Source organism: Arvicola amphibius, chromosome 3, assembly GCF_903992535.2.
Source record: "Arvicola amphibius chromosome 3, mArvAmp1.2, whole genome shotgun sequence".
NCBI lineage: Eukaryota > Metazoa > Chordata > Mammalia > Rodentia > Cricetidae > Arvicola > Arvicola amphibius.
Genome location: NC_052049.1, coordinates 140,518,537 through 140,532,669, shown reverse-complemented (window position 1 = coordinate 140,532,669; position 14,133 = coordinate 140,518,537). Strand labels below are relative to the sequence as shown.

Genomic DNA, 14,133 nt, shown 5'->3' with positions numbered 1-14,133 from the left:
TGAAATTTGGTCCCCAGGTGGTAGTGCTACTTGGAAGGTTTAGGAGTTGTGCCCTCCTGGAGGAATTTTGTTACTGGGGTCAGGCTTTAAGAGTTTAAATACTTGAACCACTCTCAGTTTGTTATCTCTGCTTCATACTTGTGTTTCAAGATGTGAGTACTTGATTTCTGCTTAGTCAGCATGCCTGTTGCTTACTGCCATGCTTCCCCACCTTTAGAAGACTCTTATCTCTCTGCAACAGTAAGCTAAACAAACTTTTCTATAAATTTTTTTATCATAGCAATTGTATAATAACTAATACAAAACCCACTGTATGTATCTTGCCTTAAAATTTCCAAACAGACATCAGTTAATCAAAACTCACTCAGTGAAGAAATTACAAATTGTAATGTAAATTGCAAATTCTACCATATGGAGAATATAAAGAATTTAGGGTGTTTAATTTTAAGAAGCAATAGGAGAGGTTGGGGTTTAATCAATAAAGTGCCTGCCCCACATGCTTAAAGACCTGAATTTGGATTCCCCAGGAACCAAGTAAATAATGGTGTAAGGCATCATGTATCTAGATCAGGGAAAGGGAGATCAGCAATAGGTGCCTGGAGTTCACTTTCCAGGTACCCTAGTTAGATAAGTTCCAAGGTTCATGAAAAGTCCTTGTCTCAAAAAGTGAGTTTAAGAGCAGTAGAAGACATCTGACTTCTGAACTGGACACATAGCACAGATATACACACCTGCCTGCATACTTGCATACCCACACATAAACATGTACATGTTCAGTCCTCACAACCTACATGGAAAAAACTGACTCCAGCAAGTTTTACACACATGCACGCACACCTACTTTCTCTCTTCCTTCCTCTCTCTCACACATGCACAAATAAATAAAAACGTAAAGATTTTTAAAGTAAGAAATACAGTTTTTTAAAAAATAAATTCTGTGATCATCCATAGTGACAAACAAAAGGCTTTCTAATTGGTATTGGTGATCCTTCTAAGGCAGGAACCAGAAATTATTATTGACACTAAATTATATATACAAATATTCTTACTATATTTGCAACCGGCAGAGTAAATGCCTAATTTGCTAAAAACTTCTTCCTAGAGAGAGATGCAAGCAACATTATTTTTTTCTCCAAAAATCAAGACATAATTCCACTGAAGTTCACCCTGGGAAACCAATAAGTTCATGAGACTTCCTTACAGAGCATAGGTAAGGGTTTTCTTATAAGAGTGTAGGTGGTGTTTCTCCCCTCAGCAGGCCATAGCTGGAAAACCTTTATCCAGCAGGGATGAGAGCTTCCCTGTAACATAGAGATGGAACTTTTTGTCTCCCCATTCTGTATACTCCAGTGCCTCCCCCAGGCCACATGCAATTAAGGGAGAATTACATTCAGCAGGTAGTATCTGCAGGTTATTCAGATGAGGGTCTTATGACCCTTTCCACTCCTTCATAAGAAAGTGTAAATTGTCAGCGATCCCGATTGAATACTCCTTTTTGTAAGAGAATGCAGCTGAACTCCCAGGATGGTGGTTGGTTGGCTTGAGTGACTCACATCACAAAATAGCAGGTGATTAAATTTGATAGAGTGATTCGATTTGCAGGTGTTTGGACAGGTTGCTGTGGGAGATGCATAGTGGCCTTTATTTTTTAACCTTATGATCATTATTTAGTTTGGTCACTGAAATACTCTATGAAAAAGCATTGGCTGATGCTGGTTGCTATCTAAGGAACTTGAAGCCCCAAGTTCTATTATCTACCTAAGATAAAATAGCTTATAAAAGTCAGTGCTTAGGAGAGAGTGGCTAAAGTAATACACTTCATGTTCTAGGTTTCAAAGTAAGAAAGTGAAATCATGATTAAACTTTAGAACTAGACAGGAGCACGAGGGGCAGGTTAAGATAGGCCAGCAACTCGTGTGTGTTCCCTCCAAGAAGTTTTTCTTAATTGATCTATAACTTACATCTCTTACTCTGATAACTTTTCTTTAGCAGGTATAAAATTTGGGAGAAAGGCTGAAAGTTTTCTTTAAAAATTAACTATTAAGATAAAATTTCTCATAGGGTGGTGGTGGAACATGCCTTTACCCCAGCACTCAGGAGGCAGAGGCAGGCAGATCTCTGTGAGTTTGAGGCCAGCCTGGTCTACAGAGTGAGTTCCAGAACAGCTAGGGCTGTTATACAGAGAAACCCTTTCTCAAAAAAACCATAAATAGGGCTGGAGAGATGGCTCAGTGGTTAAGAGCATTGCCTGCTCTTCCAGAGGTCTTGAGTTCAATTCCCAGCAACCACATGGTGGCTCACAACCATCTGTAATGAGGTCTGGTGCCCTCTTATGGCCTTCAGGCATACACACAGAATATTGTATCCATAATGAATAAATAAATAAATATAAAAAACATAAATATATTAAAAGAGTAAAATTTCTCTTTTAATACTAAAAAAAGTTAAAATGTAAGCTATTCTGTTGATATGCTTTTGAAACTTAATCACACATAGGTAGTTTATTTTCTGTTTTAAGTCAAAAATTGGACAGATTGCTTATTGGTAGGATGCATGTAATGGATGATCGTCATTATCTTCTCAAACCTGCATGATATTTAAAAACATAGACAATGATAATTAAATATTCAAGAATTAATGTTGAGATGATATGATTTGTAATATGTTAGAAAACCTGGCTAATTGTGGCTAGTTACTGATCTAGGAAGGCATTCAGAGCAGTTTGTGTTCTTTTACAGTATCCCTGAACATGCTCCCTTCCAACTCCTACCCTGAATTAATATAGTGTCCAAAGTGTTGGTAATGATTTGAAACTATGCAGGTTACACAAAGCGTTTAATGAAATCTTGTCTTAGACAAAACATTTGTGAGGGTTGTAATTAACAACTCGTTTTCTGCAGTTCTATTGATTACTCATTCATGATCCTTTGTTCTCAGAGTGATAACCACCAGCATGAATGCCGCTATCTGATGAGATTGTCAGGACAGAATTTTTCAATAGCTTGTAGATAATTGCTGACACCCCTGAAATTTCAATGTAAATGAATTAGCATCACAATACAATTATTTTATGAATGTCGGTATTTGCCAAAGTTAAAATTTATTGCACTCTGTTTTTTTAGCTATTTGTAGAAAATTAACTGACTGATATATTAAAGCCCATTTATTGTTTGCCTTGAGTTCTCATCATTTCAGAGTTTGCATTGAGTGCAACTTGAAGTGAAGGACTTCTTGGTCACCCTGCAGTTGCCTGTCATAATCTCTGAAACTTCAAGTTGTACTACAGTCAAACTGCTGTAATTTTCTTCCGAAAATGAAAGAAGTGCACATAAAAGAAAAATTGCTGTAACATTTTCCTAATTTGCTCTGAGAACAGTTTTGTGTCTTGATCATTAGCAGGAGAGCTTGAGAGCCAAGAATGGAGCTGTGGCCATGGTAGGGCTTTGTTCTTTGTTTAGTTTAAGCATGTTCCCTTCTTGAATAGACAAATCTTTGAACAGCTGCCTGCCTTTATATTGTAAGACTGTGTACTGTTTCATGAATGTAAAGGAGGCATGAAATTAGCCACTGCATAGGCAATATGCAGCAGGTATATTTTTGAGATACATAATTCTAGTATCCCCAGATCTTAATTTCCTCGAAAGCAAATTAATGATAAGGACTCAGTACATCAAGCTTTTAATCATAAAATAATGCTTACTTAAAAAAAAAAGACAAAAGGAAAAAGATGGACTCTTACTCCATAGACCAGACTGACCTCAGTCTTTCAGTCCTTCCATCTTCAGCTTTCCAAATGCCAGGACTAGAGGTCTGAGTCACCACTTCTAGCCTCGTGCGTACGGTTTTTGACATCGGGTTAATTAGACCCTTATTTAACCTGAAGCTAGAAATAGTATATTTATTTAGTATTCACACCAATTCATTTTATGGTAAAAACAAGTAATCTGAAAAAGCAAGAATACATTTGCCATCTGCTTATATTTTTTCTTGTAAAGATAACTAATACCCTTATTATTGCTGTCTGACTCTGAATCCTTTTAGCTACTGTTTTGCATAAATGTTCTTCTTTCTTCCTATAAAATTACATTTATAATCTTTTCAAATCTAACAGTTCACTTTAATAAATGATATTGACCAAGCTCATCACTTTATTGCTTTATTTCACTTTCAGGGCATATGTAAACTAGGGAGCTTTCTTGAGCTCACATTTAAGAGCCCAGGTAACTCTTGCCCATGAAGAGGGAGAAAGACCTTAAAGATGAATCTCACACAGATTACTAAAGTTCTTTATAGAGAAGTTAGTCTTTTTGGTTTCTGGTGTGTCATATATAATTCACAATGTTAGATCCTAGAGGCTTTTTATACGGCATAGTTACTAATTCATTGAGTATTACTCATTGTTTAATATCTTTTTTACAGATGAAGTTCTAGAAGACTATGAGAAAGATTTTTTTTCTAGTGGTGTACTAAGAAATGAGTGCCATCTTGTTTCAGAGTATTAGTTTTGTCCTGAGTAAGACAGCTTGTATGAACAAAACTGGTTTGCCTGGTTCTCTATCCTCTGGGACATTAGTATTCTTTCTGCTTAAGATACCTCCAGGCCAAGATCAGTGGTAATCAATATTGCTTCTCTTTTATTTTAAAGCAGGCAGAAAAGTCAATAATATGAGCTAAGATCTAATTTTAGGAGAATAAAAGTAAAATAGCTCATTATGTGTGTTTGGTGTTAAGTATTTGTTTAAGGAAACAAATAAGAGAAATTCTATGATTTTTTTATTGGTATATCAAAATTTAAGGCTTTTATAATTTTGCTTTATTTTTTGGTACATTTTCCATTGATTTATTGGGCATGGTTTTATTTATTTTCAGGTCCTTTCAGATGACATTGTGTCCTAAACTTGGTCTTTATTTCTTTCAGTGCTGAATTGGGTTTATTTAGTTAACAGGATAATTAAGGATCTGAAGTATTAAAAAAAAAAAAAACCTTCACTGTGTTTACTTGCATTACTCATTGAGTCATGAGATTTTAAAAACGGAGAAATAATTATTGCTCTGATTTAGACAGTGAAGTAAAGTAACAGCCTCTGCATGTTTTTGTCATCAATAATAATAGTAAAATAAGAAGATTGGGCATTTCCTTTCAAGGTTTGTCTATAGTGGAAGAAAAGGCTTATCAACACTAGTTAGTAACAAGCATTCATATTTCCCCTTTAGTTTATTTTGTCTTTTTCATCCTATAGTCAATACACATTTCCAAGTCTCCCAGTTTGTCCTCTGCAGATACCTCAGCTTTAGGATTTAGACTACAGAGTCATTTAGAAATTACTCCTAGGTTTTTCAAGTTAACATCTTTGTGTATGCTAGTGAGATTCCTGGACTTGTGAAGAGAGTCTTGTGTTAAGGAGAAGGCTCTCTTAACTGGCCTAGATAGGATGCTGTAAGTGGTAACTGAGATGATAAATTGGAAATGCCACTGGTGAGTCTTTGGTAGTGTTTATTATTATTTCCTCCAGGCTTCTATTTTAAAAAGTTAAGACCCAAAGAAAAGGTAGATAAGAGTACACTTCATGTTATATATTCTTCATCAAGATTTATCAGTTAACATTTCACTTTTCAGTGTGTGCAGACTCTGTACACACAAAATCATGGGGAAACATGTGATATTTTTCTGTTCTTGATTGGGCTAATACAGCTTGAGTATATTCTTTGACTTTGAACTCTTAATTGTTACCTCTCCCTCCAATGGTTTGCTACTTCTGTCTCTTCTCTCTTCATCTAGCCTTACATTAGCCATTGGGAGTTACACCCAACAAGCTTGAGTTTAGGGAAAACCAGGTCTTTTGAAACCTCACACTGTTACATGGGACAAAAAGTATTGTGCCTAAGAAATAGAAAATTAAGTACTGTTTACCTTATTTCTTCATACACACAGAGATTTACCAAGCAAAGAGAAAAGTGAAAGGAATGTTCTGTGATAATGAAGTCACCGTCCATACTCACACTGTTAAACCTTACCCTTCCTAGGGCATGCATGGAGAGAAGAAGGAAGACTTATTAATGGAAACCATTTGCTCAGTGTCATAATTATGTTTTGAACATAGGTGGCTATTTGCCTTTACTTTTTCTAGGTCATTAGTATGTTTATTTGGTCTTCTTATACAGACATAAAATGCACTTTTCATCATTTCGGTCATTTTGTGCTTCTTTACTGTAATCATCTTGACATTGGAAGATGGCCAAGTTTTACTTATGTGCAAGTTTGTCCTTTGTGTATGTGTGCATGCGTATTATTACCTAAGCAAATAAATATTTCTGAACCGAGCTCTTTAACCCACCATTGAGGTCTCCAATTAGGGGTTAAAAAGCATGTTCTGTAAAGGGCTAGAGAGCTGGATTCTAGGCTTGCCCCCCTGATTATCTATTATGATATTCAACTCTTCCACTGTAACCTGAAAGGTTATAGCTGTTACAGAAATCAGTAGCAGCACTGTGTTTCATTGAAAGTAATTTCAGAAAGAAGTCCAGTTTGATTGACAGAATGTCACTTGTTATATTAAACAGTTTATATAGCATGAGGACAGGGAGATGGTTCAGTAAGTATAAAGTACATGCCAAGCAAGCCTGGTAACCCTACTCAAGTTCATTCCATGGAATCCATATAGAGATGGAAGGAGAAAACCAACTCCACAAGTTGTCTTCTGACATCTAGACATGCACCATGGCATTTGCAGGCTCACACACACCACACACACACAAAATTACATATATATGTCATTAGTTGTTTTTTTTTTTTTAAATTTAAGGCTCCGTATGTGGTTCAACAATTAAGAGCACTTGTTGCTCTTATAGAGGACCTGAATTCATTTTCCAAGCACCCACGTGATGGCTCACAACACCTTTAACTCTCCAATTCCCGGGGATATGACACTCCCTTCTGAGTTTCTAAACACTAGGGATGCTTATGGTGCACATACAAACATGCAGGCAAAGCACTCACACACATGAATTTTTTAACTAATAAAAGATTGTTTCAGTAAGAATTTGTATAGCAAGAACAGTATAAAAGGTCTGATAAGAAAAATATTCATGTTTGTCTCTTATGTATTCGTTTTATATGTTCAATGAATTGCTTCTTCTGTCTTCCATGTGAAAAAATACTGATAAAATTATCAATGGTAATCAGTCTGACATTGAGCAAAGAACACTTCTACTAAAAGAAATTCTCAAGGTGCATAACTTGTACTTTCAAGCATGTGGAGATCGTATGTTCCCTGTATTTTGATATCACTATTTGCCATTTAGAGAATGCTGCATCTGCTTGTCAAAGGAAAAATTAAAAAAAAAACAAATGTAGTGACTAAAATTTATATATAACATCTGTGGGAGACAATGACTTCTAGGTCCCTGTTCTCAAACAGAGCATCATTGGAAGATCCATAACTAAGGGTTTGTTGTGTGAATAGGAGATAAATACATGTGTGATTTTACATTAAAATACTCATTTTCTCTCTTTTCATCATGACTTTTGGAACTTTTTAATTTAATTTTGTTTTGTTTTAGACTGAGTTTCTCTGTGTAACAGCCCTGGTTGTCCTGGAACTAGCTCTTGTAGATCAGCCTGGCCTCAAACTCACAGAGACCCACCTGCCTCTGCCTCCCGAGTGCTGGGATTGAAGGGGTGCGCCACCACCACCTGGCAACACTGTGTTTTTAAAACTATTTCTGAAGGCTGTACAGACAGCTTTTGGATGATATAGCACTTTGTTTCATGTATGCTTGTAGCATCATCACATGAGCTATAAGAAGTTAATATATCTGAAGACAGCTTTGCAAATATAGGAGATAAAGCAAAGGTGATAACAGAAGGGACAGTCACAGCAGAAGCAGTTGCACAGAAAGGAAGTAGGTTAGCCTTGCACAGCTGCATGCAAAGCTGTGCATTCCTCCTAGGGTCTGAGGCAGAACTGTGACAAGCTCAAGGCTACCTTTGACACATAGAAATATCAAATGTTGAAAACTACAGAAGCAAACCCTGAAATAAGAACCCTCAGTTTGCAATTTTATAAACTAGAAAAGAAAAAGGAGCCTGGAATAGTTCAGTGGTTAACAGTACCAGTTGGTCTTGCAAAAGAACCCTCGTTTGAGTTCCAGTACTCAGTGTCTCAAAACCACTGTAGCTTTAGTCCCAGGGCATCTGATGTCCTCTGCTGGCCTCCCTAGGTACAAGGCACACTTGTGGTACACAAACATACATGCAGGCCAAATACCCATACTCATAATATAACTTAATTAAAAAGAAACTAGAAAGAAAAACAGACTAAACTGAAAGGCGGGGATGGGGGTGGGATGTAAAGATAAGAGCAGAAATAAACACAACAGACTAAGACAACAAAGTCAAAAAATTGGTACTTAGTAAGATAGGATGATCAGCATTTGGGAGGCTGAGCAGAATTGCAGATTTGTGTCCTGCCTGCATTTAGTAAGTTCTAGACCAGCATCGGTTATATGTAATACCTTATTTTTAAAAATATTAAAAGTTGGCTCCTTGAAAAGATGAACAAAAATGGAAAACATATCTGGATTGGTAAATAATAACTTAAGTCAGAAGCAAAAGGGTCACATTGCTACTGACTTCATAAAATTAAAAAGAAGTAAATACCACAAGCAGTTACATGCTAGTACATATTTTAGATGAAATGAACAAATTCCTAGAAACATATTGTCAAGACGGACTCAGACTTAAATAGTGAGAAACAAGAATCAGTAATAGAAGTCTTTGCAGTTTAGGAAGGCCCAGAGCCAAATGGCTTTTCCAGTAAAGTGTAGAATCCTTCAAAGAAGAAACAAGGCTACTGCTTTTGAAACACTCCCTCCCTTCTTTAGGGGCAGATTTGTACTGATACCAAAGCCACAGATACCACAAGGAAAATGAACTTGAAGAGCATTATCCATTTCAAATATCAATACAGAATTCATCCATAGAATGCTAACACACTGAAGACAGCAGTATAAAGATTAGACACTATGACCAAGTAAGTATGTCCAAAAAAATGAAAAATAGCTTAACAGGAAAATTGATCAATGTAATAAATAACATGAAGGGGGGAAAAGGCAAAAAGTCAAAAATCAAATCAAGCAACTGATGGAATGGGAGTATGCATCAAAAAACAAAACAACAACAAAAAAAAGAAACTAGTACCTCTGCCATGTAGAGCACAGACCTTTAATCCCAGCACTTGGATAGCCGAGGCAGGCATCTTGACCTATCTAGCAAGTTTCAGACCAGCTGGGACTGCATTGTGAGACTGTTCCACACCCACACAAAAACAAATGAAAAACTAGTATCATGATACTAGGGAACTAGAGAGAAGGCTCAGTGATTAAAAACATATGTTGTTCTTCCTAAGGACCTGAGTCCAGTTCCTAGAACTCATACCAAGTAGCTCACAACTGCTTATAATTCTGTCTTCAGGGGATCTGGTGCACTTATATGCATGTATGAACTCACATATATATAAACGCATAAATCTTAAGAAAAAAAAAAAAAAAAACAAGCACTCGGGAGTCAGAGGCTGGAGGCTCTCTGTGAGTTTGAGGCCATCCTGGTCAACAGAGCTAGTTCCAGGACAGACTCTAAAGTTACAGAGAAACCCTGTGTCAAAAAACCAAAAATGAAAAAAAGAAAGAAAAGAAAAAAGCTTTTCCTCAACTTGGGAAAGGTATTTTTTTATGAAAAACAACTAATCACATATTCAAAATTAATATTGAAAGCATTTCCCTAAAATAAGTCTATTTTTACGAACTCTTATATTCATCAATGTATTGGAAATTCTAGGAGAGTTTAAAGACATAAAATTACCCTCATTTGCAGATAATTTGGCCTTTTCTCTAGAAATGCTTACGGGATTCACCATAAACCTATTAAAGCTAAAAGCTCTAAACTTTTAGAGATGGCTCAGTGGTTAAGTGAACATTCTGCTCTTTCAGAGACCCAGCTTTTGTTCCTGGCACCCAAATCAGGTAGCTCATGACTACCTTTAACTCCAGCTGCAGGGGATTCAGTACCCTCTTCAGGACTCCACTAGCATCAACATTTACCCCTCTCCCCACAACACACACAAGATGAATGAACTTCAAAACTATCATACTAAGTAAAATAAGTCATGTGTAGAAGGTTATATTTACATGGAATAGCCAGGATACGTAAATCCACAGAAGCAGAAGGCAGAGTAGTGGTTGCCATAGGCTAAGGAAAGTAAGATAACTAGTTACTGCTTAGTATGTGTGGGCAGTCGAGAGGAATGACTGCTGTAGGGCCGCGGAACTTCCCTCAGACAAGTCGTGGTACTTAGTTTTTCTTGACTATTAGAATGGGAGCAGTGGCTAGAATACAATGGCTGCTCTTCCCAGGTTCTGCTCACTCTGAGTGGAGTTTGTTCTTTTAGCATGTCATAATGCTCAGTACTAAGAACATGAAGATGACAGTAAGGGTATTAATTATATAGCGGGAGAGTAGCAATAAGCTGGAGGATTCATGTTTTCATGCCTGAAAGCATCCTCTGAGCTCCTTTTTCACCACCCTTCCCCAGTAAAGTCATTTTCTCTTTCTTGTCTCGCATTGGTATGATACTTTTTCATTTCACCTGCCAGAAATCTCAGACCCAAATTCTGCCAACTATAACCTCATTTTGTTTGTGATGAGATCCCAAAATCAGTGATTTAGGTTAGGACTGTTGAATCTATAAATTTTCAGTGATAATAGACCCATGTTTTTATCCCTAACTTTTATCCTCTTGATTGATTTTTCACTCACATTTTGGATACCTACACATTAGGAAACCTAGCATATGTTAGCAGACTCCAAATATAAAGAGAGCAGGAGGGTATAGATAGTTAATATGGGTCAAATAGAATAAGATACAGTTTTATCAGGGAATCTGGTACATGTGACAGATCTTGGGTCTTGTACTTGAGTCCAAGAAGCATAAACTGAACAAGTCTGATCTAAGGGGGCAAACCAGCACATGGAGCAGAGTGAAGAGCCATGAAACTGGACTACTTTTAACCTACAGTTCACATGGTGGGTGGTATATCATCTAAAGCATCTGAGGCATTGTGCTCTCTGCCATTTATAAGAAACTAAAGAGAGTCTAGAGGACCATGTCGGGGATAAGGAGGAAGGACACCTCCCGCCCTCAAAACAAATGAAGAAAGCCAGAGCGATTAGTCTTATAAATATGGGCTCTCTTCAAATGGTAAGAATATCCAAAAAGCAAAAGGAAGAAAACATAGTCAGCCGCCCGTGTGATCATGAAAGCAAAGTCCAGGTGACTGCTTTCAAAAGTATTCCTATAATTAAAGGATCTAATCACAAAGTCACCAAAATTAATGAGTCTACACAATTACTAAAAAGTAGACAAGTGACCTGGGTATAGTGGCATACGCCCTTAATCCAAGCACTTGGGAGACTGGCAAGTGGATCTCTGAGTTTGAGGACAGCCAAGGCTACACAGAGAAACTGCTGCAAAACGAAACAAAAAAACAACAAAATACAGGCAAGAGAAGAGTAAAGAAAAAGGATGGAGTTTAAAACTAGTGACCTAATTGAATTTAAAAAGTAATTATTGGTTACTTCTAAATTTTAAGACATTGATAAAGGTACTGTCAGTAATTCAAAAGCGATGTGCTTAGTCTGTAGTAGCAAGATGACTTGTTTCCTTGGCCTTGTTTTATAGTCTAGTCTCCTGAGACAAGATCTAGGACTTGGGAGCCCAGCACAGCTGTCTTCTTCAGGAAAACCTGCAACACCGTACTACTCATTCTCCGCCACAAGTTCTAGGAGAAGACCGCTCCATGACTCTGTAGCTCTAGGTGAGTCTTTGACATGTCACTCTTAATCTGTACTTGCGACTGTGCTTTTAATGAGAAGAAATTTACTTTCTTGGCCGTTATTTGTATGTCAAGGTATATGTACATATAAATAATATACAGACTGAGTATTCCTAATCTAAAATCCAAAGTGCTCTAAAATGTGAAACCTATTAAATACTGACATTAGAAATGTCAGAATACTGACCATAGAAAATTTTATACCTGACTTCTTGATATGGGTCACAGCCATATAAAGCACACTAAAGTATGTATGAAATTACCCTTGGACTACATATATATGAAACATAAATGAACTTAACCTTTATGTGTGGGTTCTCCAGGATGCTGCATTATGTTTATACAGATAGTCCAGATCTGAAGACTAAAACATATCTGGCCACAGCATTTCAGATAAGGGATACTCATCTTGTATGCATTAGATATACAATAAATGGAGTTGTCAAGAGTTCCCACTGTTGTAAAGAACTCTTCCACTTTATATTAAAGGTTTAACTAACTATACGTAGTCTTGATTGATAATTTTCAGCAATATGAGCACAGTGAGGTATAAACATATACACCTTACTTTTAGATTCCCCTTGAAGCCATGGTTTTTTATTTATAAATTTTTTTACTTTTTGAAATTACAATTATATTCCCCTTCCCTTTTCTCCCTCCACCCCATCCCTTGCAACCCAAACTTGCTGTCAAGTTTATGGCCTCCTTTAATTGTTGTTTTATAAAAACGATTATTCCTAAATATATGAATATAATCTATTCAATCTGTATAATATTACCTTTATGTGTATAATCTCATAGCTGACCCCTTAGTATTTCATTAACTGATTGAGGAGTTCTTCCAAGGGAGAGACCATTTCTCTTGCTGTCAGCATTACCCAGTTCTTTGTAGACACCCTCAAGTTTTTCCCTTCCTTGTTAGCATGTCTATTGATGTTGTCATGTTTTTCATGTCTTGTTTAGGCAGTCATATGAAACCATAATTTTAACAGATTTTAAACAGACAATTTAATATTTTGCTTCATGAAAGGATTTAGCCAATTTTTCTTTTTCTAAGTAGCAAGTGTTTTCTTCTTAAAAGGAAATTTTATATTCTATTGTTAATACCTAGTTTTATACTAAAATGAAAATAGTACTGAAAGGTTTACAAAATGGTTTTATAAATTTCTGTCTCAACAGTAAAATAATCTTGTTAGTCCATGATTTTTAATCCTGAATATAGCATAAAAGCTAAGGTTCAAAAGATGTCACATACATAATAGTAGGTTGCTCAAATGAGACAAATTTAAGGTTTTTGTGAGTTTGAGTTCAGTAAGTTTGTTGTTATTTGTTTGTTTGCATACTAGTTCCTCCTTTTCTCTACTTTTCCTTTGAAATTGAGATAAAATTAACAAGCACTTAACTTACTTACATGAAAGTATACAAGGGAATCATATATAGTGCATTCACAGAGTTGTTTAGTCAGAGAAGCATGCAGAAAGAACCCCTGATATGTAGTAGACATTTGTACTCCTCCTTTACAGCTTTGGATTTTTATGTCAGCTATGTGTATGCGAATGTATTTCTTCATTCTTCCATTTGTCCTGACAAAGCTTTTTTCTGCTGCTGGAAATTCTTTCTATCTAATCAGTGTTTAAAGTAAAAATTTTGTGTGTTTATTTAATATAAGATATTTAAAGTTATAAAACATGTTTATAATAAAATAGGCCAGCTGCTAAAGAAATATAAACCAAAGTAAAATGTGTTATAGTTCCTGATTACACAAATATTTGTTGACTGCCTCCAGCTAATATATCAACCTCCTATCTAATCATGTATTTTGATGAGCTATTTCTAATCTCTAGGTCTAAAATATGAACGAGGTACATAGAAAGAATACAGTGATGGATTGCTACATTCAGAAGAGAATTCTGATGTCTTTATTTCATGGGAGCATGGTCATGTGATATGTATGGGTGCTATTAGAGTCAGCCCTGATGGTTTAGACCAGTATTCTTTTTGTTAGTAAAGAAATGACAGCTTACAAAATGTTGTCCATATATGCTCTGCTTGTCTGCCTGATGAAGTTAACCCAGTAGAGGCCTCAATTGAGTCTGTAATTTTTCAAAGACTCCATGCACATATGTAGCAACCAGTAATTCCTGCCAGTGTGCTGCTACCAAAAGAAAACCACTGAGTAACTAGAAAAGAATAGGGAAATGTTCCATTAAAATCCAGACTTAATATTCAGGTTTTCCATGGATT

At 36.2% G+C, this 14,133-nt stretch overlaps 1 protein-coding gene across 6 annotated transcripts in view; it reads left to right on the top strand.

Annotated features, from left to right (window-relative positions):
• Positions 1-14,133, top strand: part of Tcf12 (transcription factor 12) — a 266,208-nt gene that overhangs the window by 180,032 nt on the left and 72,043 nt on the right. For all 6 annotated transcript variants that reach the window (XM_038322509.2, XM_038322504.2, XM_038322506.2 and 3 more), the window contains one exon: positions 11,736-11,871. In XM_038322509.2, the coding sequence (XP_038178437.1) occupies positions 11,736-11,871 (136 nt within the window). The remainder of the gene's footprint in view (positions 1-11,735; positions 11,872-14,133) is intronic.